At 42.1% G+C, this 27070-nt stretch overlaps 1 protein-coding gene across 1 annotated transcript in view; it reads right to left on the bottom strand.

Annotated features, from left to right (window-relative positions):
* Window positions 1–21368, bottom strand: part of LOC132402172 (pappalysin-2-like) — a 371016-nt gene extending 349648 nt beyond the window's left edge. Inside the window, exon 1 of the mRNA XM_059984850.1 lies at window positions 20405–21368. Within this exon, the coding sequence (XP_059840833.1) occupies window positions 20405–21005 (601 nt within the window). The 5' untranslated portion in view covers window positions 21006–21368. The remainder of the gene's footprint in view (window positions 1–20404) is intronic.
* Window positions 21369–27070: the final 5702 nt, after the last annotated feature.

Here is a 27070-nt window from a genome sequence, read left to right on the forward strand (position 1 = left end):
GATGTTCTGGAGCATGTTGACATTAAGGGAGAGGAGGTGTTGGAGTTGTTAAAATACATTAGGACAGATAAGTCCCCAGGGCCTGATGGAATATTCCCCAGGCTGCTCCGCGAGATGAGGGAAGAGAATGCTGACCCTCTGGCTAGGATCTTTATGTCCTCATTGTCCACAGGAATGGTACCAGAGGATTGGAGGGAAGCGAATGTTGTCCCCTTGTTCAAAAAAGGCAGTAGGGATAGTCCAGGTAATTATAAACCAGTGAGCCTTACATCTGTGGTGGGAAAGCTGCTGGAAAAGATTCTTAGAGATAGGATCTATGGGCATTTAGAGAATCATGGTCTGATCAGGGACAGTCAGCATGGCTTTGTGAAGGGCAGATCATGTCTAACAAGCCTGATAGAGTTCTTTGAGGAGGTGACCAGGCATATAGATGAGGGTAGTGCAGTAGATGTAATCTACATGGATTTTAGTAAAGCATTTGACAAGGTTCTACACAGTAGGCTTATTCAGAAAGTCAGAAGACATGGGATCCAGGGAAGTTTGGCCAGGTAGATTCAGAATTGGCTTGCCTGCAGAAGGCAGAGGGTCATGGTGGAGGGAGTAGATTCAAATTGGAGGGTTGTGACTAGTGGTGTCCCACAAGGATCTGTTCTGGGACCTCTACTTTTCGTGATTTTTATTAACAACCTGGATGTGGTGGTAGTAGGGTGGGTTGGCAAGTTTGCAGACAACACAATGGTTGATGGTGTTGTAGATAGTGTTGAGGATTGTTGAAGATTGCAGAGAGACATTGATAGGATGCAGAAGTGGGCTGAGAAGTGGCAGATGGAGTTCAACCCGGAGAAGTGTGAGGTGGTACACTGTGGAAGGACAAACTCCAAGGCAGAGTACAAAGTAAATGGCAGGATACTTGGTAGTGTGAAGGAGCAGAGGGATCTGGGGGTACATGTCCACAGATCCCTGAAAGTTGCCTCACAGGTAAATAGGGTAGTTAAGAAAGCTTATGGGGTATTAGTTTTCATAAGTCGAGGGATAGAGTTTAAGAGTCGCAGCATACTGATGCAGCTCTATAAAACTCTAGTTAGGCCGTACTTGGAGTACTGTGTCCAGTTCTGGTTGCCTCACTATAGGAAGGATGTGGAAGCATTGGAAAGGGTACAGAGGAGATTTACCAAGATACTGCCTGGTTAGAGAGTATGGATTATGATCAGAGATTAAGGGAGCTAGGGCTTCTCTCTTTGGAGAGAAGGATGATGAGAGGAGACATGATAGAGGTGTACAAGATATTAAGAGGAATAGACAGACTGGACAGCCAGCGCCTCTTCCCCAGGGCACCACTGCTCAGTACAAGAGGACATGGCTTTAAGGTAAGGGGAGGGAAGTTCAAAGGGGATATTAGAGGAAGGTTTTTCACTCAGAGAGTGGTTGGTACGTGGAATGCACTGCCTGAGTCAATGGTGGTGACTAGTGAAGTTTAAGAGACTACTAGACAGGTATATGGAGGAATTTAAGGTGGGGGGGGTTATATGGGAGGCAGGGTTTAAGGGTCGGCACAACATTGTGGGCCAAAGGGCCTGTAATGTGCTGTACTATTCTATGTTCTATAATAAAGAAATGTAACAGTCAGGGGGGTTGCTAAATAACTTCCCCCTCTCTCTACGAGGGGTGTGAATTAAGAGTGGCATTAGGGAAAACATGCAAGATGTGCTTCAAATCTGGAACAAGCTGCCTTCAGATGTAATGGAAACAGGCTCCATTGTGGCCTTCGATAAGAACTTAGATGAATATACAGTGGAGAAAAAATGTCAAGTTAAGGGGAGGGGTGTAGTTAAAGAGTTCTAGTAGAGAGCTGGGCTGAAGATGATGCACTGCCCTATTTCTCTACCATTCTATTACTCTAATGCAGTGAAGGGCAAGATTATACTTCAACATTTATCATCTGAAATGTCCACCTGATATTTCAAAAAATGTCAACTAGGTGCAGAGACACCTAAAAATACATTAAGACTATTTTATATTATTCATCAATTTTTGTTTTCTTGACATTTAAAACTAGACTGCACCAGATTTAGTTTCCCACTGAGATTCCGACAGATCTCCATTTGATGTCTATTTCATGTGGAAATGAGTAATAATGAATAATAAATTGCATACATCAACAGACAGCCTTTTTAACCCTAGAAACACTCAGATTTCTAGAGAATTTGACTGATGGGATGATCCTTTCCTTTAAAAAGACAATTTCACTCTCAGATTTTTTGACACGGAGATGCAGCTGTAGATTGGAGTAACTGGCTTTCAATCCCCTTTGAGACCTGAGCGTTTATTCAATGCTGTCAATTCAGTGCAAAAGCCAGGGAGTGCTGCACTAACACAGGTGCAAGGCAATTAGCCAAGGCTTAGGTAGACACATGAGAAGCAGTGGGACTCCTCAAAGCAATGACATTCACCCAGAAACAAAGCCAATATGTATTCTTCTACTAATAGGATTACTACAGATCAACTGGACATTTTAGTTTGTGGATCTTTACAGTGCACAGGTTGATTTCTGCATGTACCCACGTAACAATAGTCATCATGGTATTCTGTAAATTTAACAATAAACATTGGTAGGAGCATCCATTGTGATTTCACATTTCAATAATACACAGCTATAAAAACTGCTGGATTTCTCTCGTTTCTATCTTTTATTTTCTGTTACCCTTACTCCTTGTTTCACTTTGTCTTAATCTTGCAATCTTACCCCTCTCCTCAGACTTTACCAAGTGTCTTGCTACTTTCCGAGTTGGGGCCTCCCCTGTTAAAAACCTCCTTGGAACGTGGATTCCAGTCATCGTAGGCATGGCTCTCACGAGTAACTTCACAATCACAGGGCAGATTGATAAGCAGCCAATTTCCGTGCCTCTACAGTGAGTGTCACAGAGCTACTTCACAACATTTTTAGAAGCCACTTCCCTTCTCAATTATTCTGTAGCTAACTGGCATTTCCAGTGCAGGAGTCCTAATATAGACTTGGTCAAAATAACTCATCAATTCATGAATGTACCCTCAGGTCTGAAGGGATTAATAACAGACCAAAAAATAATTTCAAAGTCTAAATATTTGCTTAATATATTGTTTTCCAAAGTGGTCTTAACTATTTATTGTTTACCTTTCTTTCTTACTTCCATGTAAATTATTTTGCCCTTTTTCTCACCAACCACCTCTTCCATTTTTTCTAATTATTACCTCCTTTCAACATTATAGGTTGGACCAAGAAGCCTAATAAGAACTTCTGACATACCAACCAAAGTTTTTGAACAACAGCACACTCTCAAAGTTCAAAAAGTTCAAAGTACATTTCTTATCAAAATATGTTTACTGTGTACAACTTTGAAATTCATCTCCTTACAGGCAGCCTCAAAACAAAGTAAATCAAGAGGACCCATTAAAAAAAGACCGTCAAACATGCAATGTGCAGATAAAGAACAAATCTCCTTCACGCCCCTTCCAAGTAAACAAACAAAACTAAATGACAAAAGCTTTCTTGAAAAATGTTTGACAGGACTGTTCCTTCAGCACTAGGATGAGAGATGAAACCCCCTTGATAATGTCACTCCCGAGACACTATTGATAATATATGCACCCCAAAAACACTAATGCATAGTTTTAAGCTTTTTCCCTTCTCGCCGTATTCTGTACAACACTACAACTTCAATTTATATAACACCTTTGATATAGTAGATCTTCATAACACACCTCTCAGGAAGCAGATCACAAAGTTTGACAGCAAATTGTGTAATCTTAAAGCAACGTGACCAAAAACTAGATCTTTGTGCAAGTAGAAATCAATGCAGAAAGTTCAACTGCAAATGATAAAGGTTTAAGAATTAGAGGTGGAACATGAGACGAGAGAATTCAGACAGAAGTTACATCTCAAAACGAGAAAACAAATGGAAGATATGATTAATACTGATATATGCTTATAAATGATTTATGGACATTAGGGATGGTGGTGTTTGCAGGTGTAACTGATATCATGAGGAATGTCACCCAAAGAATCTGTTCCATAAGGAACACTCTCTTGGTTATATTGGTTACCATTGTATAGTCTGCCATATTCCCAATCGTTTTAGCTGGATTGCTCTAACATTGAGCCAGCGTGCTTCAGTGGGCTCCTTCCATGCTCTAACCATTATGTGATTCTATGTGATTCAAGTGAGATTACTTGTTCCTTCAGGACCTGGATAAAGTACTCACTTAGAGTACTGTACTCAGTTCCGGTCGCCTCACTACAGGAAGGATGTGGAAACCATAGAAAGGGTGCAGAGGAGATTTACAAGGATGTTGCCTGGATTGGGGAGCATGCCTTATGAGAATAGGTCTTTACTCCTTGGAGCGACGGAGGATGAGACGTGACTTGATGGACGTGTACAGGATAATGAGAGGCATTGATCATGGCGATAGTCAGAGACTTTTTTCCCAGGGCTGAAATGGCTAGCACAAGTGGGCATAGTTTTAAGGTGCTTGGAAGTAGGTACAGAGGAGATGTCAGGAGTAAGTTTTTTTACACAGAGAGTGGTGAGTGTGTGGAATGAGCTGCCAGTGATGGTGGTGGAAGCAGATACGATAGGGTCTGTTAAGAGACTCCTGGATAGGTACATGGAGGTTAGAAAAATAGAGGACTATGGTTAACCCTAGGTAATTTCTGAAGTGAGTACATGTTTGGCACAGGATTGTAGACCAAAGGGCTTGTATTGTGCTGTGGGTTTTCTGTTTCTATGTTTCAAAAGATTGCCTACACATTCTCTGGATATCATTATCCCTACACATTCCACCTACTACTGATCACCCTCTTCCCACGACACCCTTATATCAGGTAACAAGCATATATCAACATTCACGATACCTTAACGTTTCCATTTAGCTTCTTAGTCTGAGTTACTACTTCAGTTCAAGATCTCTACCTTTGTGTCCATTCCCAGTTTTTAAACACTTTATCATTAACAGCTGAATGTTGAGCATTGAATCCAAGTTCTGCAAATCCTTCCTTAAACCTCTCGGCCTTTCACTCTCAAAAACCTGCAACTGGATTGAGCTTTTGGTCACCCTGTTTTAAGGTTACACAGCATGGCATCAAATTTTGTGACATTCTTTCTGAATAATATGCTGTAATGTTATCCTATGTTAAAGGTACTATATAAACAGAAATTATTATTTTATCCAAAAAAATGGGGAAAAAGTTTAAAAACCTCTATCAATGGTGTCCTTTGGACATTGCCAACAGTATCACAGCTGTGTTCAGTAGTAACAGGATCATTTCTTATTCTGGGTGCTGAATGAAAAGTCCTTTTGGACGAGATTCAAGGAGGAACTGTAATGAGCTCTTCAGGCTTGTGTGGGGAGCCATAGAGCATTGGTCTCCGAGGGTTTTAGAGCACCTAAAATGGTTAATTGTTTTTTAATGTACATCATTTAGAGTTGCTGGTGTGTTTTCTCGAGCAACTCACTCTTTGTAATGTGGTCTCCTGCTGTTCTCTGTTTAAACTAGGCTCAGAGCTTTTCTGCTACTTGTATTATTTAAGTGGATGCCGGATTGGTGCTAATTGCGGCTCCTAGTTTTAAGAAGGTCTCACAGTGTCACTCAGCCAAGCCACCAGTGTTCCTTTCGAATTCTTATGAATAAACTCTGATCACTGTCTATACGTTGTCTTTCCTCAGCTCTTGGGTTTCGACATTGTCAGCCCATATCGTGACAAGCATTTGTTATTTAGCCTTATTGTGACTTGGTCTTCAAGGTCATTGTAATGTATACCAGGGAGGACAGTATGCTGATTTTCAAAAATGTCGGATTGAATTGAATCTGTGTTATAGAGTCAAATGAAATGGAAGCAGCTCATTGTGTCCACAATGAGCAACAGATGCTCTTTTATATTGAAGTTAAAAGTTTAAAGTAAATTTAATATCGAAGTACATAAACATTACCATTTACCATTATGGGAATAATTTTTTTGCAGACATTAACATTAATCCTATTTTATTCTCCCTACATTCCCCTTGGTGGCCTTCAAGATTGTACCATTCATCTACACACTGGAGGCCAAGAGAGGCCGCAGATGCTGGAGTCTGGACTGCCGAGCGCATCATTGGAGCCTCCCTGCCCTCTATTGCAGACCTTTACTCTTCCAGGTTGAAGAAGAGGGCGGGGAACATCATAGAGGACTCCTTCCATCCTGCGCACGGACAGTTTGAACTGCTTCCGTCTGGTAGGCGCTTCAGATCCCTCCAGACTAAGACTAATAGGCACTGGAGAAGTTTTTTCCCTACTGCAGTCACTTTGCTGAACAGTTAACTGCCAGTTAACTGTCGGCTAACTATTACTTGGATTGCACTACTTGTATGTATAATCTATATTTTCATTTATATTTATCATTATTATTGTTATGAGCAGAGAGACAACATCTGCCGGAAGTAAATTCCTTGTATGTGCACAGGTACTTGGCGATTAAAGTCTGATTCTGATTCTGATTCTGAAAAGTAAACTGTCAGTGGGTCAGGCAGCATCTATGGAGGCAGAGGAGTAGTCAACACCTCTCTACCTCTACTGATGCTGCCCTGACCCACTTAGTTCCTCCACCACTTTACTTTTCATTACACACCAGGAGCAATTTATGGTGACCATTTAATATATCAAGTCACAGGTCTTTCGGACGTGGAAAGAAACTGGAACACTCATAGGAAAGTCACAGGAAAAATGCACAAGCCCCAAACAGCACCAGAGATTGAGAGTGAACCTGGGTGCGGGCAGCAGCTCGACCAACTGTACCACTGTACCAAACCCATCCCAGGGAGCTCCACAGTCACTGTGCAGGTATCAGATTGTGAAAACTGGTCCGAGAACAACTATGGTACAACCATCTGAAAAGTTAAGAGTTAAAATTACACATGTATGTGTCTATTATATTGTCAAGTTAGAGATAACCAAAAAACATGTATATTCACAGAAATCTATGATGGCCATTTAGGTTCTTTCAGTTTGATGAAGGTCTTCCCTGTCACTCAGACAACTTCTAAGTAACCTTGGTTGAGCCCAATTTTGAAGCAGAACATTAGTGAATAATAACATTTATCCTTCTTAAAAGTTCCAATTTTTACTCCATTCAGAAAACTACATGAATGATGCCTTGAGTCAGCCAATACATCACTGGCAAATCCCACCCCATCATCAGAAATATCCATACCTTCCCAGCCATGCCATCAGGCAGGAGGTACAGAAGCTGAACAGAGTTCAAGAACAGCTACTTCACTTCAGATGTCCGGGTCTTGACTCACCCCACACACCCTTAATCATCACCTCAGCATAGTAACATGATAACCACTTTGATCATGTTGCAATACAGTGGACTTTTTTTTCATTCTAATTGTGTTCTCTATTGAACAATTTAATATAATTTATTTTTAATTTATGCTTTTCTTGTGAATATTGTATCTCTGATTCATTGTATGTGCCTGTGATGCTGCTACAATAAGTTTTCTTTGCACCTGTGTATACATGTACTTGTGCAGATGATAATACTCTCAATTTTTGTCGTGCCTTAAGAAATTTCCTTCAGTCCCCCAATATCCTCACCAACTCTGAAGCCATCACTGACTCTAAGGGACAAGATATACTCAGAACATGGTCATAGAGGGGTCCAGCACAGAAATTGTCTATGTAGCCCAACCATCATCTCTCTATTTGCATCAATCCTGCTTCATTCCTACTGATTTCTCCCCACATTCTCATCAACTACAGTGGATCAGCGTGGTTAGCACAACGCTTTATAGTACCAGAGAATTCCCGCCACTGTCTGTAAGGAGTTTACACGTTCTCCCTGTGACCACGCTGGTTTCCTCCCACAGTCCACAGATGTACCGGTTGGTAGGTTAATTGGTCAGTGTAAATTGTCCCGTGATTATGCTGGGGTTAAATTGGGGGTTGCTGGGGAGTGGGGCTCAAAGAACCGGAAGAGCCTAATCCAGGCTGTATCTCAATAAGTAAATAAACTTTCTGCAGATTCTACCACTCACTAGGGGCGATTTACAGTGACCAACCCACACATCTTTGTGATGTGGGAGGAAACCAGAACAGGGAGAATGTGTAAACTTCACACAGCAGCATCCCAGGTCAGGATTGAACCTGGATCTCTGAGGCAGCATCTCTACTAGCTGGATCACTGTGCTGCCATGTCAATGCCCATTTCCCCTTGAAAACCTGAATGGAAAACAATTACATTCTCAAAAGTATTGGTTAATATAACTGAGTGATGAACAATAATAAAAAGCAGGATGTTTTTCCTTTCCATATCCCTAACTTGCCAGAGAATGAATGTTATAAGAGCCTGACATTTCAAAACAGGGAGACATTACTACAATTCATCACACCTTTCCGAACTTTTCCACAGAGGTAACAATTGCATTGCAAACTGTAAGCGTCTGGATGAAATAGACACATTTTATGTAACTCAAAACTATATTTTCATTTTCAATAAGTTTATACAAAGTATATGGGCATTGGTGTGTGGTTGAATGGCAAATAAAAACGGATCATCGGAGAGGAAGGGAAGCAAGGGAGTGGAGGATATCCATGAAGCCTGTTTGTGATTCTGTGCTCCTCCAGTTTTGTCTTTATGCTAATTGGAATTAACAGGAACACTGAAAGTACTTGAAGTTCCTGAGATAGGTCTGATGTCCAATACTGAATATCCCAGCTGTCACACTGCAGCTACTGAATAGATGCTAAGCTGCATTGCTAGCTCTGCAGTAGTGACTGGACAGGGGAAAGAAATCTCGCACTGAGTTACACTTGCAAGCATACAGAAGGCTGCTGATAAACATCACAAAGGCACAGGCCTGGTGGGAAAGAGTTGACAAAAAATCTGTTTCCAAGTGGAACAAACTGGAACACAAAAGCCGAAAGTCTGAAATAAAAACAGAAAATGCCGGGGAAGCTCAGCAGGCCAGGCAGCATCTATGGAAAGAAAATAAGTTAATGATTTAGCTCAACAACCTGTCATCAGGCAAGCATTCATGTTCAAGTGAGTGTTTGCTGAAAATGAGCATGATGCAGGGGTGGGGGAAGTATTTCAGTCACACCTTGGTAATTGTGAGGACATTGTTGACAGAAATAACAAATATAATCTGGGAGAATACATTTTTATAGGATGCACTGAAAAAGACTTATGATTCCACACTGCCATTCTGATGCTCAGGGAGTCTCAAAATGCTTTCCAGGCAAGGATACACTTTTGTTAATTAGAGAAACTATTGGATGGATATGATGGTGGAAGTGTGTTTGTTAACAGTAAACTATGAAGAGAGATGTAGTCCAAACAGGACAATTCTCCTGAGACTCTGTGGGGAGGGGGTGGTGGTGTGGGAGTACAGTTGACATGAATGTTAGAGATGGGACAGTTGTGGGTGTATGATATAGATGATGGAGATGAATCATCTCCAGTGTTTAAATGGAAGAGGTGATAATGTCACAGGTTTAGGTTTAAGCATTGCCTTGATTTGGTTGCAACATTTTGGATTTCAATGGCCAACACAGATGATCACTGTTGTAATTCTCTATGCTTGCTGATAGTGCTGAGAGTTGCAGTTCTGTGTCCAATGTATTTATTCATTCACAAGATTCCACTGCCAATGACAGAGTTTGATGTCAATTACTACTTTCCTCTGAACTGAGGTGAATAAGGATCAACCATACTGGAGGCTCTGGAGTCGTACAGAGGGCAAACTGGGCAAAGGTGGCAGATAACTTTCCTAAAAGTTATTAATGAATCAGATGGGTGAAAAAGGAATTACTGCTTTCCCAGCATACATGATGAATAAACATTTCTTGGGCTTCTAGTCAATGTTCATGATAATTGATGTTCCAATGACAAACTCTGCCACCTTCATCAGGATATAAAACTAGAAAAGAAGAATTTTAACAAAGACAATGGTCTTGCTCTCCATGTGTGGCCTCCGTCAGTCATGGCCAACCATGGGTACTGTGCCACTGGTAGTCACTGGTTTGTCAAGCAGCATCGACTGTGGCTATTGTGGCCAATCCTGGAACGGTAGGCTCTGCCGCAGTTGCTGCATGTGTAGGGTGTTGTGAAACTGTTGTCCACTGTCCACTGTGCTCTCCATTTAGCTCTCCACTCCTCAAACCGACTCAGGATCACTCTTTCGCCTTGCTCTAGGTGTTGCTAGAGAGTACCTCGCCATTTGTTGTGGTCATCTGCCGTATCCTCCCAGCACTCTGTTGATTTTTAAGGCTTTCATGTCGTGCTTGCAGAGGTCTTTGAAGCGAAGCTGGGGTCTACCAACATCCCTCTTGCCTGTTGCTAGTTCTCCATAGAGGATGTCCTTTGGCAGTCTATCATCCTTCATACGGCAGACGTTGCCCAGCCAGCGCAGTCTGTGTTGTCTTAAAAGTGTGAACATTGTGGGAAGTCCAGTGTGGGAGAGGACCTCAGAGTTTGGGACGTTGTCTTTCCAGGTGATGCCAAAGATGTGGTGAAGCCTGCGCAAGTGAAAACTATTGAGTTTCCTCTCCTATTTGGAGTAGATGGTCCACGTCTCGCTACCATACAGGAGGGTGCTGATAACACATGCATTGTAACACAGCAGTCTTGGTCTTTGTAGCAAGTTTTGGATTCTCCCAGACCCGCGAGGAGAGTCAAGCAAGGATCGATGTTGCTTTGCTGATACGCCTATTGAGGGAGCATCGAGGGAGAGAGTGTTGTTAATGGTCAACCCGAGTATGTGAACTCATGGATCATTTCTAGATCATAATTGTCGGTGGCAATAACTGGTTCTGGGCAAGGACATTTGTTTTCTTTAGGCTGATGGTAAGCCCGAAGTCCTTGCATGCCTTCGAGAAGCGGTCCATGAGAGTTTGTAGTTGCTGCTTGGTATGCGAGGTTATAGCAGCACGATTGGCAAAGAGCATGTCACATATTAAGATCTTCAGCACCTTTGTTCTTGCTCTCAGGCACACAGGGTTGAACAGCAGCCCATCAGACTTGGTGTGCATGTAGATGACGTCCCAAACACGTGCTTCAATAGCATAGAGAAGAAGATACTGAATAATGTCGGGGCCAACACGCATCCTTGTTTGACTCCACTACGAATAGCGAAGGGTTCTGAAGAGCTGCCATCGCACTGAACAGTAGTCCTCATGTCATCAAGGAATGACTTGATGATACTTTGGAGTTTCGGGGGACAGCTGATCTTGAGGAGAATCTGAAAGAGCCCATCCCTGCTGACAAGGTCGAATGCCTTGGTCAAGTCGATGAAGCAACATAGAGGGGTTTCTGTTGTTCCCTGCACTTCTCCTGGAGTTGACGGAGTGAGAAAATCATGTCAACAGTTGACCTCCCTGCATGAAAACCACATTGGGACTCAGGGTAGACCCGTTCTGCCAGAGTTTGTAGACATGCCAGAGTTACACAAGCAAAGACTTTGCCAACAATTCTCAGGAGGGAGATACCCCTGTAGTAGTTGCAGTCTACTATCACCCTTGTTCATGTACAAAGTGATGATTTTGGAGTCGCACATACCTTGTGGTACAGCTCCTTCCTTCCAGCACTGACAGAGGACCTCGTGTAAAGGTTGGAGGAGTGAGCTCTTACAGTGTTTGATCAGGTCTGATCGAATCCCATCATTGCCAGGAGCTTTCCCTGGGGCCAGACTGTCAATTGCCTTGCTGAGGTCCTCAATGGTTGGTTCATCCATGACTGGTGGACAATCGATGGCATCAATGGCTGAGCTAACAACATTTTCCCTTGAGTAGAGCTCAGAGTAGTGTTCTACCCAGCGTTTCATCTGCTTGCTTTTATCAGTGATTATTTCAACTGGATTTCAAAGCGGGACAGTGGAAACCTGATTGGTTGAGAGCTAACCAATCAGAAGAGATGGGCAAGCAACACACACACACACGCACATGCACACCACTCACCACTCTGATAACTCTATGGTTAATATGACTGACACTAGCCTTGTTTTTAAATTCAAAATGTACTTAATTACTTGAATTATAAACTGTCAGTTGCCCCAGTGTGATTTGAACTTGACTCCAAAACCTTTGCTACTAATTCATTAATAAACTAATCAACAAAACTGTATATTGTTCTTAAGCAGAGGATGTGGATAGGTAGTCCTTTGTTTGCATATGGTACAGCGATAAGGATATGACATACATTATTACTTGGGATGAAGATAAACTACCTTTGTTAAAAATGTGATAGAAGTAATTAAACAATTGACTAGCAGAGATAATGAAGTTTGTAATACTACTGTTAATGAACTAAAGCCCTATGGACTCACTTTCAAATGCTCTACAACTCATGTTCTCAATATTTATTACTTAGTTATATATTATTATTTTGTTTTTTTTGTATTTGCACAATTTGTTGTCTTTTGCACATTGGCTGTTTGTCCATTTTTGTGTGCAATTTTTCATTGGTTCTGTTGTGTTTCTTTGAAATTGCTGCAAATGCCCACAGGAAAATGAATCTCGGGGTAGTGTATGGTGACATTTATGCACTTTGATAATAAAGTTTACTTTGAACGGTGAACTTTGACACAGGCATTATTTTGTCGAATTAATGGGAAATGTAACAGGGTGCACATTCACTAGGACTGGAAGATACTGTATATGCAGGGGTTAGCAGAGATCAGCATGTACTGATGGATGCAAATGTAATTTAAATGAAGCCAGTATCACATTTGTTTATCTAATATGTGTCTTCAACATGTTGGTATTTATTTTGTCACAGCGATATTAGAATCTCAGTTTATGCAACACCATTTTCATGGAAAATTTACAGACATTATTGTATAACCGTTGAAAATGAAAGTGATATAAATGCACCTTTGATATACCTGATAATGACATTAGTTCCCTATTCATCTCTGGTATATGCCAATAATAATACAACTCATCCTGCTGATGTCCCACATGTTGGGTGTTATAACTGGCCTCTTCAGTCTGTGGAGCTGATGATGGCTGCCTGATTTTGATGTACTAGCTTTGCATAGATAATATAATTGGTATTGCTATCTGCTTGGGGGTATGGTTTTTTATTCTTTGTAGATATCATCCATTCACAATTGCCACATGTCATATCCCTAGACCTAGTGTACAATGATGTAGTTGGTGGCTGATGCTGTGTGTATTTGGTAACTGTTGGATTGGGGTGTAGAATTGTTATTTTCTTATAGTTTAACATTCCTATGCTTGTTTGCATTTTTATATAATCACCTACAATATATACTCATAATTGTTCAGTGAATTTTCCAGTAATTATGGTACAGTTGCCTCTGTATTTTTCTAGAAACTTTAGCTTCAGTAGCAGGATTCATGCCACTGGAGTCTGGTGATTTTATAGGTTAATTGTTATCAATGGAATTTCTGTTATCTCTAGTCTGGCATGAGAAGACCACGGCTACTTTTTCATCTGGACTTTTCTTTTTTCTCTCATTGCTTCTTCTCCTTCTTCCATTTCTTCTTTCCTTTGTGACACTTAAAACAATCCTAAGGAACAAGTTTCATGCCTCATTCTTGACTTCATCCTTGTCATTAGAATCCAACATATCCAATGCCAGGGATTGGTTTATTGTTGTTCATTCCTGACATCGATGAATACTTGATACAGCTGACATCCTGGGCACTGATGTGCACCTGTTACAGGTGTCCCCAGTGTCAAAGTCAGAGCACCCTTGTTGGTGGATTACTCCTACAGACAAGTATCAAGCAGGGGTATCAATTCCCCTGCTATTGATGTGTTGTCAGTGCAGTGAAATCTCTGGTGCTGATACAGTAATGGTAGTGCTTTACAAGTTTGCAGATGACGCCACAGTAGCGGACCATAGCTGAAATAACTGCGAGTAAAAGTACACAAAAGAAACAGCCCAGTGACATAGTGTCATGGCAACAAACTTCCCATGAATGTCATCAAAAGGAAAGAACTGATCATTGACTTCAGGAAGGAGTAGGGATTGTGCATGCTCCTGTTTACATCAGCTGTGCTAAGGTTGAGAGGGATGAATGCTTCAAGTTCCAACAGTAAACATGACCAAATAGCCTGCCCTGGTCCAACCACGTAGACACTGTGTTCAAGAAAGATCACCAGCAACTCTACTTCTTCTGGAGGCTAAAGAAATTTGGCAGGTCCGCTTTGACCCTCTCCAATTTTATTGCTGCTCCATAGAGAGCATCTAATCCAGGTGTATCGCAGCTTGGTGTGGCAACTGCTCTGTGGAGACACTGCAGGGAGATGTGGATGCAGCTCATCACACAAGAGAAACTGCCCCCACCCCACGTAAACATTGTCTACACTTACTGTTGCCTTGGTAGAGCAGCTAGTCAGTGTATAATTTTAGTGCCAATGATATTCCTGGTGTAGTGAAATGTTTGTCAGTGACTGTGCCCATACAGGTTGTGTGTTGCTGTACACTTAGTACAGAATAAGCAAGTGAGTGTCAGCATCCTCTCCCAGGCCAACACCCAGCAACTCAGAGCATTGATCACACGTCCAGAAGAGGATACAACTCAGAGTTCAGTTGTGGCAAGCAACTATCAGAATAAGGAAAGAAATTGTGCACATTCTCAAAGCTTCCTTGAATGACAATATTCCCAAAACCCTGGGGATACCTGGTCCACAAACCTCAAAATAGAGATGACTCATTTGGACTGGCACTAAGAACCACAGGTCAATTCAAGAACACCTGGAAACCCAAACATTATACCATCCAAGATTTTCCCTTTTACTCACTGCATTCTCTACTAGGCACTTCTTGTCCCAACAGTGCCAGATATTCTCAATCACACGATTATCCTTCTCAAGAACAAGTACAGCCAAAACATCCTCAGTCCTGGGGGACAGGTGATACTGCTGGTGATGGTGTAGGGTTGGTGTAATTGATTACCCCTGGTGTAGCTGTATAAATGGTAAAAGATATCCCTGGGGAAGGATAGTATTGTTTACTAATGTTGTCCAGCCATGGGTGTATATTTGGTATAAATGATCTCTTTTATCATTCGTGATAAATGATAGGCATACATAGTACAAAGGATAAAGAAAGGCTTAGCCAGCTCAGGAGAATGGGCAAAGAAGTGGCGGATGGAATACAGTGCCAGGGAGTGTATGATCAAGCATTTTGGAGGAAGAAATAAAAGGGTAGACTATTTTCTAAATGGAGAGAAAACTCAAAAATCTGAGGTGCAAAGGGACTTGGGAGTCCTTGTGCAGGATTCTCCAAAGGCTAACTTGCAGGTTGAGTAGGTTTGCAGGTGAAGAAAGCAATTGTGATGTTAGGATTCATTTCATGAGACTAGAATATAAAAACAAGGATGTAATTTTGAGGCCTCGCTTGCAGTATTGTGAGCAGTTTGGCCACTTATCTAAGAAAAGGTGTTCTAACACTAGAGAGGATTCAAAGGAAGTACACAAAATGATTCTGAGATTGAATGGCTTGTCATATGAACACCGCTTGATGACTCTGGGCTTTTATTCACTGGAATTCAGAAGAATGAGGAGAGACCTAATTGAAACCTATCAAATGTTGAAAGGACTCAATAGAGTGGATGTGGAGAGGATGTTTCCTATGGTGGGAGAGTCTAGGACCAGAGGATACAACCTTAGAAAAGAGGGCCATCCTTTTTATAATGGAGGTAAAGAGGAATTTCTTTAGCCAGAGAGTGGTGAACCTGTGGAATTCATTACCACAGGCAATTGTGGAGGCCACATTTTTATGTATATTTAAGGCAGAGTTTGAGAGATTTTTGAATGGTCAGGACATGAAGGGATATGAGAAGAAGGCAGGAGGTTGGGGCTGAGAGGGAAAATGGATCAGCCATGATGAAATGGCAGAATAGACTTGATGGGCCAAATGTCCTAATTCTGCTCCTATAATTTATAGTTTTATATCTCTAATATTGGTGTAGAATTAACCCAGCTGATACCCCTGCAGTAGCTGTGAAATTGATTTAGGTGATGCCCCTGGAATTAACGTAAATTTGGAGCAATGAAATACCTGCTGTAGGTGTGGATGGAATCACGGACTCATAGAAAAGTACAGGCCCTTCAGCAAATCTAGTCCTGCCGAACCATTTGAACTACCTAATCCCATTGAACTTCACCCAGACCATAGCCCTCTATACCCCTACCACCTACATACCTACCTAAACTTTTCTTAAATTTTAAAATCGAGCTTGCATGCATCACTTGTGTTAAAAGCTCATTTCACACTCACAACCCTCATGTTGCACTTAAACTTTTCAGTTTTCAACCTTAAACCATGACAGCTGGTTGTAGTCTTACCTAACCACAGTGGAAAAACTGCCTGCATTTACCCTATCTATACCCATCATAACTTCGTATACCTCTATCAAATCTCCCCTCAATCTCCAATGTTCCAAGGAATAAAGTCCTAACCTATTCAAATTTTCCTTATAACTCAGGTGCTCCAGACTCGGCAACAATATTGTAAGTTTTCTCTGAACTCTTTCAACCTTATTTACATCATTCCTGTAGGCAGGTGACCAACACTGTACACAATACTCCAAATAAGTATTATACAACTTTTATACAACTTCAATATAACATCCCATCTCCTGTACTCAGTACTTTGATTTTCAAAGACCAATGGGCAAAATGTTTTCTTTGCAACCTTATCTACCTGTGACACCATTTTCAATGAATTGCGGACCTGTATTCCCAGATCCTTTTGTTCTACCACATTCCTCAGTGTCCTACCATTCACTGTGTAGGTAGGACCTTCCGAAGTGCAATTCCTCATACTTGTCAGCATTACATTTTATCGGCCATTTTTCAGTCCATTTTCCCAGCTGGTCCAGATTCCACTGCAAGGTCTGATAGTCTTCCTTGCTGGTCCACTACACCCCCAACCTTGGTGTCATCTGCAAATTTACTCATCCAAATAACCACATTATCATCCAGATCATTGATAGAGATGACAAACAACAACAGACTCAGCACCGATCCCTGAAACACTCCACTAGTCACAGGCCTACTCCATTACCACTCTGACTTTTCCCACAATGCCAATTTTTAATCCAATTTACTACTTCATCTTGAATGCCAAGTGACAGAACCTTCCTGACCAACCTCCCATGCAGGACCTTGTCAAATGTAGACAACGTCTACTGCCTTGCCTTCATCAACTTTTCTGGTAACTTCCTCAAAAAAACTCTATGAGGTTGGTTAGACGTGCCCTACCATGCACAATGCCATGCTGACTATCCCTAATCAGTCCCTGTCTATCCAAATACGTATCTGGTCCTTTAGAATACCTTACAATAACTTTCCCACAATTGATGTCAGGCTCACTGGCCTATAATTTATTTTACAGCCTTTCTTAAGCATTGAAACATTAGCTCTCCTCCAATCCTCTGCTACCTCATCTATCGCTAAGGGTTTAAATATCTCGGTTAGGGCCCTGGCAATTTCTGCACTTGTCTCCCACAGGATCCGAGTGAACACCTTGTCAGTCCCTAAGGACTTATTCACCCTAATTTGCCTCAATGCAGCAAACACCTCCTCCTCTGTAATCTGTATACAGTCCATGACCTCACTGCTGCTTTGCCTCACTTTTATAGACTGTGTCCATCTCCAAGTAAATACAAATGCAAAATTTTTTTAAAAATCCATTTAAGGTCTCCTCCAACTCTTTTCGCTCCATGCATATATATTATATACTCATATTGATATTAAGTTGGCACAGCTGATGTCCCTGCTGTTGATAAAAATTGGCATGGCGTTGAACATCCCTAATGTGAGTTCAACACTGGAGCAGATGGGAGATACCTTTTGAGTCAATGCATTGGTAATACAGGGAAATCCCTGGTGTTAAGGGTATTGATGCTACTGAGAAAGTCCCTGTTGTAAACATATGGTAAATGTATTGTGGGAGTAAAGTTAGTACAGGCAGTGCCACTGTTGTGGTTGAATGATCAGCACTGATGACGGAGAAAGTGATATCCCTGGTATGGTGCAACATTGGTACAGATGATGTCTGTGAGGGAAGTATTACAATGGTACAGGTAGCATCACTTATGAGAATGACTAAGTTAGTGCAGGTGATGTCTGTAGTATGAGTCAAGGACCATGCATGACATCTCTATTATGTGGGTCAAAGTTGGTGCACATGGTATTGCTTGGTTGAGTGTAAAGTTCTTACATCCAATATTCCTGGTGTGGGCTTAAAGTTAATACAAGAGATATCCCTGGTATTTATGTAATGTTCATACAGGCAATACCCCTGGTTTGAGCATTTTGACGTAGAGGTGATGTCCTTGAGTAGTGTAAAGGTGGAACAGGTTATGCTCTTGGTACGTGTGTGTTGGTTGTGCAAGTCACATTAGTTTTGTGGATGTGTAGTTAGTACAGGTGATGCCAATGGGTACTAGTGGTACAGGTGATGCCACTGGGTACTAGTGGTACAGGAGAGATAATCAGCTATTGAGGGCATGATGTTGGTATAGGAGATATTGCTACCGTGCAGAAGTAGATGATATAATTGAAGTCTGTGCTGTGTGCATAAAATTGCTGCAAGCAATGCCTTGATACAAGTCTAGAGTTGGTACAGGTGATGTTCCTGATGTGAGTGTGAAGTTGGGACAAATAAGGTTCCTGGTATCAATGTGAGTTGTTAAAGGTGATATCACTCATGTGGGTGTTGATTTGGTACAAATGATATCCCTGGTAAAGGTAGAGTCCTTGGTATGAGTGTGATGTTGGTATAACCGTTGTGTGAATGCAGTGTTGGTACATTTGGAATTCATAGTGTTTTAGTACAAAAGAAGTCTGTGGTGTGAGTGTAACCTTGATGCAGGTAGTGCTGCATTGGTACAACTGATATCCTTGGTATAGTATTGATACGGGTGACATTCTAGGTGTTAAAGTAATGTTGGTACAGGTAATGTCTATTGTTAGGGTATAACACTCATGCAGAAGGTGTCCCAGGTGTGTATGTGTTTGTGTGTAAAATGCTATCACAATGTTGTCTGTAGTGTAAGTGAAAAGCTGTTACATGAAAACCCCCTCATGTATGTGCAAAGATGCTTGGCTGAATGTAAAGATCTTACAGCTGAGGACCCTGTTGTGGGCGTGAAGTTGTTACAGGTGATATTTCTGCTGGTGGGCACGGTGTCTGTAAGATGATATTCCTGCTGTGGTTGCAGATTTGGCACAAGAGGTGACCCAGGTGTGACAGTGAGTTATTATGGGTGATGTCCTTGGTTTGTCTGTAGAGTTGGCACAGACAAATGAGTGCAAATTATATGCATATATTGCTGATATATGTGGTGTAAGTGTAATATTGGTACAGGCAGTATCATAGGTGTGAGTGTGTGTATGTGTGTGATGTTAAGGCAGGTGATGTCCATGGTGTTAGTAAAAGGCTGTTACACAGTCCTTCCTCATGTGGGTCCATAGTTAGTACAAGTGATATTGTTTACTTCAGTATAAAAGCCTTACAGGTAATATCCCTGTTGTAGGCTTAAAGCTGGCACGAGTGATGTCAGGTATTGGTGTAGAGTTGGTGCAGTTGATAGCCCAGAGACACATGTGAGTTGCTGCAGTCAATGTTCCTGGTGTGAATTTATAGTTCACACAGATGAACCTGTTGTGGTTGTGAAGTTCGGGCATGGGTGTAGAGTCGAAACGTGTGATATTCCTGTCATGGGTGTGAGTTGTTACAGTTGATGGAAGTGTAAAGTTGTATCGGTGGTGTTCCTGATGTGGGAGTCACAGTGGTACAATGCGAGTTGTTACATGTGATTTTCCTGCTGTGCGTATAGAGTCGGTACGGGTGGTGTCCCTAGCATGAGGGTGAAGTTGGCAGCGCTGTCGTCCACGATGTGAGTTGTGCTGATGTCTGTGGTGCAGGAGTGTCACAGGTGTGTGTATGTGTGTTTAATATTAGTACTGAGCATGCCCCTGGTTTGAATGAATAGTTGCTACCTTGTTGGTGTGAAGCGTATTGATAGTGTCGCTGTTGTTAGCATCCAGTGGTACAAATGGCTTATCGGTCTCGGGGTGGATTTGGTATAGATAATGTTTCTGCTGTGGTTATGAGTTGAAACCGATAATTTCCTGTTTTTACTGTCTAGTTGATACAGGTGTGGGTGTAGAGTTGTTACAGAGGATGTCCTTCTAGTGGATATAGAAGGTGCGACGTTCCAGCTGTGAATGTAGTGTGGGAACAACTTATTTTCCTGAGGGAGTGTGCGTTGTTTCAGGTGATGGCCCGGGAATGCGTGCAGTGTTAGCATTTGGTGAAACTAACGTTGGTGCTGTCGTTGGGCTGTCTGAAGGTGTTGTACCTGTCGAGGTGTGGTGTGGCGCGTTCCTCAGCGTCCCGCCCTTACCTGCCACGATAGCCGGGTTGTTCTGCCCTCCCTCGGCCTTCAGCCACATCTCGGCGGTGAAGCGTCCCCGGGGCATTACCGAGTCTCGCCGCAGCTTCAGACGTTCCTTGTCGCCGGACAAATAGACAGCCGTGACAACGGAGGGGTCGCAATCCGCCGGTCCCGACGACCACCCCCGAGGTGCTGGGAAGCCGCCTCCGGTGCTGTCTACCGCCGCCGAGCCGCTGCCTCCGCCGGGGTAGCCGAAACCCCTGGCGGCCGCTGCTCCGCCGCACTCGCTGGGATATGCGCTGCTCTCTCCGCCCAGGTACAGGCTGCTCCCCGCAGGATATCCGCTGCTCCTCTCCCAGCTCCAGCCTTCCGGGTGTCCGTGCTCCGCAGCCCACGGGTAGTGAGCGAGCTGGGCTGTGGCGGCAGATCGCCGGCCCCAGCCTCCCTTCTCTGCCGGCCAGCAGTGCTGCTCTCCGGGGCTGAGACTGGACTCGGCGCGGGCAGCCAGAGCCCTCTTGTAGCGCCGATGCGAGGTCGCCCGGACTGGCGAGCTGACTGTCAGCAACTCCAGAGAAGTGCACAGGACAAATAGGAAGCCGAGGGTCAGCATGATGACTAATGCCCGCAAAGGTGTGAGGGTGCAGGACAATCCCTGATCCTCTATAAACTAAGGTAACCCCTAGTTTAAACAAAACAAACTTTGTTTTTTTCTTACAGCTGATTTATTTTTCCTCACCCTTTTGATCCACTGAATTTGAGACTACCTCTCCACTGAAAGACAAAAAATCCCCGCAGTTGAATCACTACTGGGGTGCATCTATTGCTAGATTTGCGTTGGCATTGAGTGAGCGGACCTGCCTTTCACACTCACTCAGATCTTTGCTCTCCAAAGCGCAGGTTGGCCTTTTTTTATACTCTGCTCTCTTTGGATCGCGTTTCTCTCCTACATTCTGCTCCCTTTCGAGTATCCTGCTTTTATCTTCTTGGCACATCTACATCTATTCTTCATTGTTTCAGAGGGTGGGTGGGTGCATGTGTGTGAGGAAGAGAGATGTCTGTCTCTATAAAACATCGCGAAGATGTAAAAATTAATGCGGGGTGCCATCAGCTATCCAACTCAGCCAGATAACCTGGCGCTGAAGAATAGCAATAAGATCATTTAAAGCTCTCCACTTCTTGCCGGCAAGAGTTTCTTTGCGATCGTTCCCGGGCGCCAGGTTATCTGCGCCAGGCTCCTGCCGAGGACTGTACTGTTCGGAGCGGACCAAACTTCGCCACGATTTCTCTGAAGCATAAGGAGACAAGCACGCACTGAGATATTGACATAAATGAAGCTACAAATCCGCAACATAAGCATATGCACACACAAGTGAACGCACATACACACAGACGCACTCATCGGCACACAGTGCATAGGAACACACACACACACCTCCGAGACAGAACAGAACACAAGAAGCATGATTAAACATACAGGCAAAGACATGCACACACACGCTGACGTCGGATACTTATTTACAATTACAATTACAATTTATACACACGGATTTCCACACAAAGAGACAACGGGGGAATCCTCAAGTCTAGATGAACGCAGTCAAATGTACACATTTGTATTTGTGCAAAGAAATCTGGATAGATTGGAAACGCAGGTATAGGGAAGAAACACAAAATTACAGTGACGTCTGGTTAGATAGATAGGCGGATGTTTGATGCCAGCCCACCCTGCAATTCGCAGATATTAATTTTCGAGGTGAATTTGGTGAGAGGTCGCCCGGTCTGCCCTGCCCTGCGCTCCTTCCTCTGACCCGCGCTTTGAAAGCTCGTTTCCAAACCCCAAATTCCAGAATCAAGTGGACTTCGGCTGTTGAGTTGAGACGAGCTTCCTAGGATTGATCAAATTCACATGTGTTCTGCTTTCATTTTGATTTCTTTTTGTTTTGCTTAAAAGGAATCGCATGCACCGTTTGAAACAAATCGTGTTTAACTAGGAACTGAAGTTACAGTAACACATCTTTCCTGATATAAACACAGTGGACTGCCAGTTAGTCGACGAGCTGAGGCCCCTTCTGGGTACGTGTTGCCCGCAGTAGGAGGCTCTGTCGCGGCCCGGATTGAACCTGCAGACTGCCCTTTTTACTGGAGTTGCAGACAGGCAATGCTGGGAATTAAATCACTCCCTGCCACGGGCCCGTGATGTCACGGACACGCAGCTCGGCTTCAAACCCCTGCTCCCCATAACTGAACTTCAGAAAATAAATAAAGCAGCGGCCAGATTAAACATTGTCTCGCTGTTTCATACTTGTGTATTTTTAAAAAGTGAAAGCGATGCTGCTGAAGATTTTGTATTTACAATGTAGGCTGGGGCTCGGGACAGAGGCTTTGGAGGGTAACAGCTCGTGTTAGGAGGTGCGGTGGTAATTCTATGCATTCGTCAAAGGAATTGGATCAAAGCGTAAGCTTATATTGGTGGGATACGAAAGGAGATTTTGTCCACTCAGGAATCACAAATGAATAGTATCTGAAAACATTTCAAGGATTCACATTCATAAATATAAGAGACAATTACTCACAAGTTACTGGCTCAATCGCATTAAATATCACTTCCAAATGTACTGTACACAGAGTCACTGGGCAGCCGATGGCGCAGCCCAGGTATTATAGGGAACAAGGTGCTGTTTTCAGGAAAGCAATGCCACAAACAAGACGCCAGTTTTGCCTCCTGACACTATCTACATTACTGGATCATCTGTAAAGGTGTAACCTCAGGTAAGATTCTCTAGATTTATTCAACAGCCTGATGGAAACATACAGACTGTTACCAGCTACTAAGCAAGAGCTCAGAACAACAGACTGACATAAGGTCAAATGGAAGAGGTTCTGTACAGAACGTGAAGGTCTGGAAGAGTCATTGTTGAAACACCACCAGAGTTTGCAGCACAGAAATAGGTGAGACCAAGTCTATCACTGCTGGATCAGATTGGCATTGAGTGGGCATCAGATCTGGAGTTCCCAGCAGCATCAACCTTAGGGTAGTCTGCATGCTGATCAAGTTAAAAGTCCAGTTTACCCAATCCCCATTATAAGATTAATTCTTCTACTCTGGCATTGGAGTACTATTTGTATGGTGGCAACAACAAATTGGTGGCATTTGAAGGGTTAACTTCAAATTGAAGAAGAGACCTTTATTACCTCCTACAAATTAAGAAGAGCTGAAAAGGATCGAAACATGTCATATACTTTTCATATATGTCCAAAGCTTAGTGTTATTAATAATCTCATTTGATTCAGGTGCCCTTTCACAGTTTCTGCCCTAACTTCACCCTGTGTTAACTGCCTGCCTTGAAAGAAGCAGGTTAATATTTGAAGGGAAGCTCAAAATTCCTCCGCCAGGTCTGTCTGTTGAATAAATCTGAGTTTCACTCTGGACTCAGCCAAGGTACAAAACATAAACTGTCTAAAGCAAACTGTCCCACAGGACTCTCCGACAAAGCCATCCAAAGCTTAGTGAAACAGCAGTACTGCCAAATCACCACATGAAGACTTACTGACATACCAGGAGGTTTCACTCTGGAGCCAGTCCTATTTCAATTTGTCCATCCGATTGTGTATACGTAAGTGGATAATTTTGCATCCAGATAGGTTTAGTAGTCATTCAGTTGTTTGTCATCATCATTGCAAGTAATGTAATGATAATGTAAGTTAGCATTAGTATCTGCTTGTACTATCAAGTCACTCCTGTGGAGATTCTCCAGTGTGCTGGCTCACCTTCAGACATTCCTTGAACCATTACAGTATCACTCAGAGGAATCAGAACTCCACAGGAAAAAAGAGATCATAAGGAAGTAAGAAACTGGTTCATTTTTATTAGAATTAGCATCGATACATGGAATTAGTGGACAACCACAATTAGTCTAGATGGCACAATGGATTGGCACACTGTATTTTAGAAATGAATGCAACATTGCTTTAAAAGTTTGCCATCCCTGCTGACTGCAGGCAAAGTAGGTTTATTCGGGGTGAACTGCAGACCACCCTCACTTCACTACAGAGAGAGAGAAAGGGAGAGGGAGAGGGAGAGGGAGAGCAAGACATGGAGAAATCTCACCTTTGCAGTCAATACCATTTTTGTGAAATTGTATTTGAAATAAACTATTTCAAGTAAAGGAACTGTGCTGTGCAGCACCTAGGAATTCTACAAGAAAGAAGGAGCAAGTTTGCCAACATTGCGATTCTTCATGGTTTTCCACTGTAGTGGCCCACAGTGTGGCAAAAAGCTGAATGCCAGAATTGGCATTGAAACCATTAAACTTAGGTGTCTAATCAGGTGCCAGTAGTTTGGAGACAAAAAATGTGTAAAGTGCAAAGCAAAGTGTCCTCACCTATTAGAACATCATAGACAAAATCAGTTTGACACTTGGGATAGGTTGTCACCCAAAGATAGCTGAAAGGACATCTACGTACAGAAGTATCAAGAATGGGGAGTGGGTGATGAACCATTGTGTACTTGCATGAACCACAGACTTTATTAACTTCAAATGCAGAACTCCCTTTGAATTTCAACAAAACTGAACACTGCAGAATTAATTCTCTGCCAAACTGTTACAAAACACCATTATATCAATTTTAAATGATCAATTACTGTGAAGTCCTCTAATATTAGTTGAACTTCTAATTAACACATGACAAATTAGCTCATTTCCTTCACACACTTACCAGCCTTATTCAACACAAACCATATTTACATGGGGTGGTTTCTTCTTAACGTTTCACTCCAATACATTTTAAACACGTATTTTGTCATTTGAATGAGAACTTCCTTGAATATACCAAGTGTTAAGACCATACCACACAGGAGCAGAACTGGGGCATTTGACCCATTGAGAATGCTCCACCATTCAACCACGGCTTATTTCTATTTCCTCTCAACCCCATTCTCTTGTCTTTTCCCTGGAAACTTTGATATCCTTATTAATAAAGAAGCTATCAACCACCACTTTAAATATACCCAATGACTTCAAAGTTCAAAGTAAATTTATTATCAAAGTACATATATGTCACCATGTACTATCCTGTGATTCATTTTCTTATGGGTATTCACAGTAACTAAAAAGGAACATAAATGAAAAAATGCACACAAAGATGGACAAGCAACCAGTGTGCAAAGGATAACAAATGGTGCATATACAAAAAAAGAAAAAAACAAGATAATAATAATAATAATAATAAATAACAGATATTGAGTACGGGTTGTGGAGTCCTTGAAAGTGAGAACATAGGTTGTGAAATCAGTTCAGTGTTTGTGTGAGTGAGGTTATCCTCACTGGTTCATGAGCCAGATGGTTGAGGGATAATTGCAAATATGAGAAAATCTGTAGATGCTGAAAATCCAGAGCAACACACACTGGAGAAACTCAGCAGACCAGGCAGCATCTATGGAAAAGAATAAGCAGTCAAGGTTTTGGGCCAAGACCCTTAATCGGGAGTTCTGATGAAGATATTTGTGATATTTCTTTGATCTACTTAATACTTATCCAGTGTCATTTTCCAGCAGTCCAATGTCTCCTCTCGCCTGTCTTTACTCTTGAAATATGTGAAAAAAATTGTTATCCTATTTTATATTATTAGCTAGCTTACCTTCACATTCATTTTTCTCCCTTATTGTTTTTGTTACTTTCTTTTGATTTTTATACATTTCCAATCATCTAGCTTTCTGCTGTTTTGTGCAATACCGTATGCATTCTTTTTTGCTTTTACCCTGTCTTAGACCTCCCTTCTCAGCCATGATTGCCTCATCATCCCTTTAGGATACCTCTTCTTTGTGCTGAAATAATCCTATGCCTTCAACTTGCTTCCCTAAACTCCAGCCATTGCTACTCCATCATCACCCATGCTAGTGTCCTTTTCCAATCAACTTTCAACAGCTCCTCTCTCATGTCTCAGTAGTTAGCTTTACTGCACTGTAACATCAATGTATCAGTCTTAGCTTCACCTTCACAAACTCCAGGATGAGTTCTATCAGGTCATAATCACTGCCTCCTAAGGGTTCTTTACTTAAGCTCCCTAATCAAATCTGATGTTCCACTTTCATGCATGTTCATGGAAAGATAAACTGAATTAAATGAACCTTAACTAATGTGCTTGGCAGGATCTTGATTCATGAAGTGTAGTTCATTGTGATAATTAAAGTGATTACATTCTAAATTTTTATTATGTGCTGTAATTTCAGATATAGGTAATAGCAATAACATTCCTTTACTCCATTATAAGGCAGGCATTGATAAATGCCTCTATTTAAATAATGGGCAGAGGATGTTAGATAATTATGTTCACCCACTTCTCTCCTCACAATGTTTTCTATCCTTTTGTAATCTAAATTTGGTTCATAACACAAGGTGAGTCACTGCCGCATCCTACCCAGTAAGCCTGATTGAGCTGAAATCACAGCTCAGTTAATGAAGAAAACAAAGAAATATATTCAAATATATTCATTTTTGTAACTAGCATGGTTGAAAACCCCTTTGCTAGTCACACGCAGTACAAAACATAGTGCCTTTGAAGTCAAGGGAACAATAACAAGTACATTTTGGAAGAGACTCATGGAAGGATCTTCAGCAGATGACCCAAAGCCTGGTTAGAAGTTTAATGTTTACAGAAGGCAATGAAGATCTAGGA

The sequence above is a fragment of the Hypanus sabinus genome, chromosome 11, assembly GCF_030144855.1.
Source record: "Hypanus sabinus isolate sHypSab1 chromosome 11, sHypSab1.hap1, whole genome shotgun sequence".
Taxonomy (NCBI): Eukaryota; Metazoa; Chordata; class Chondrichthyes; order Myliobatiformes; family Dasyatidae; genus Hypanus; species Hypanus sabinus.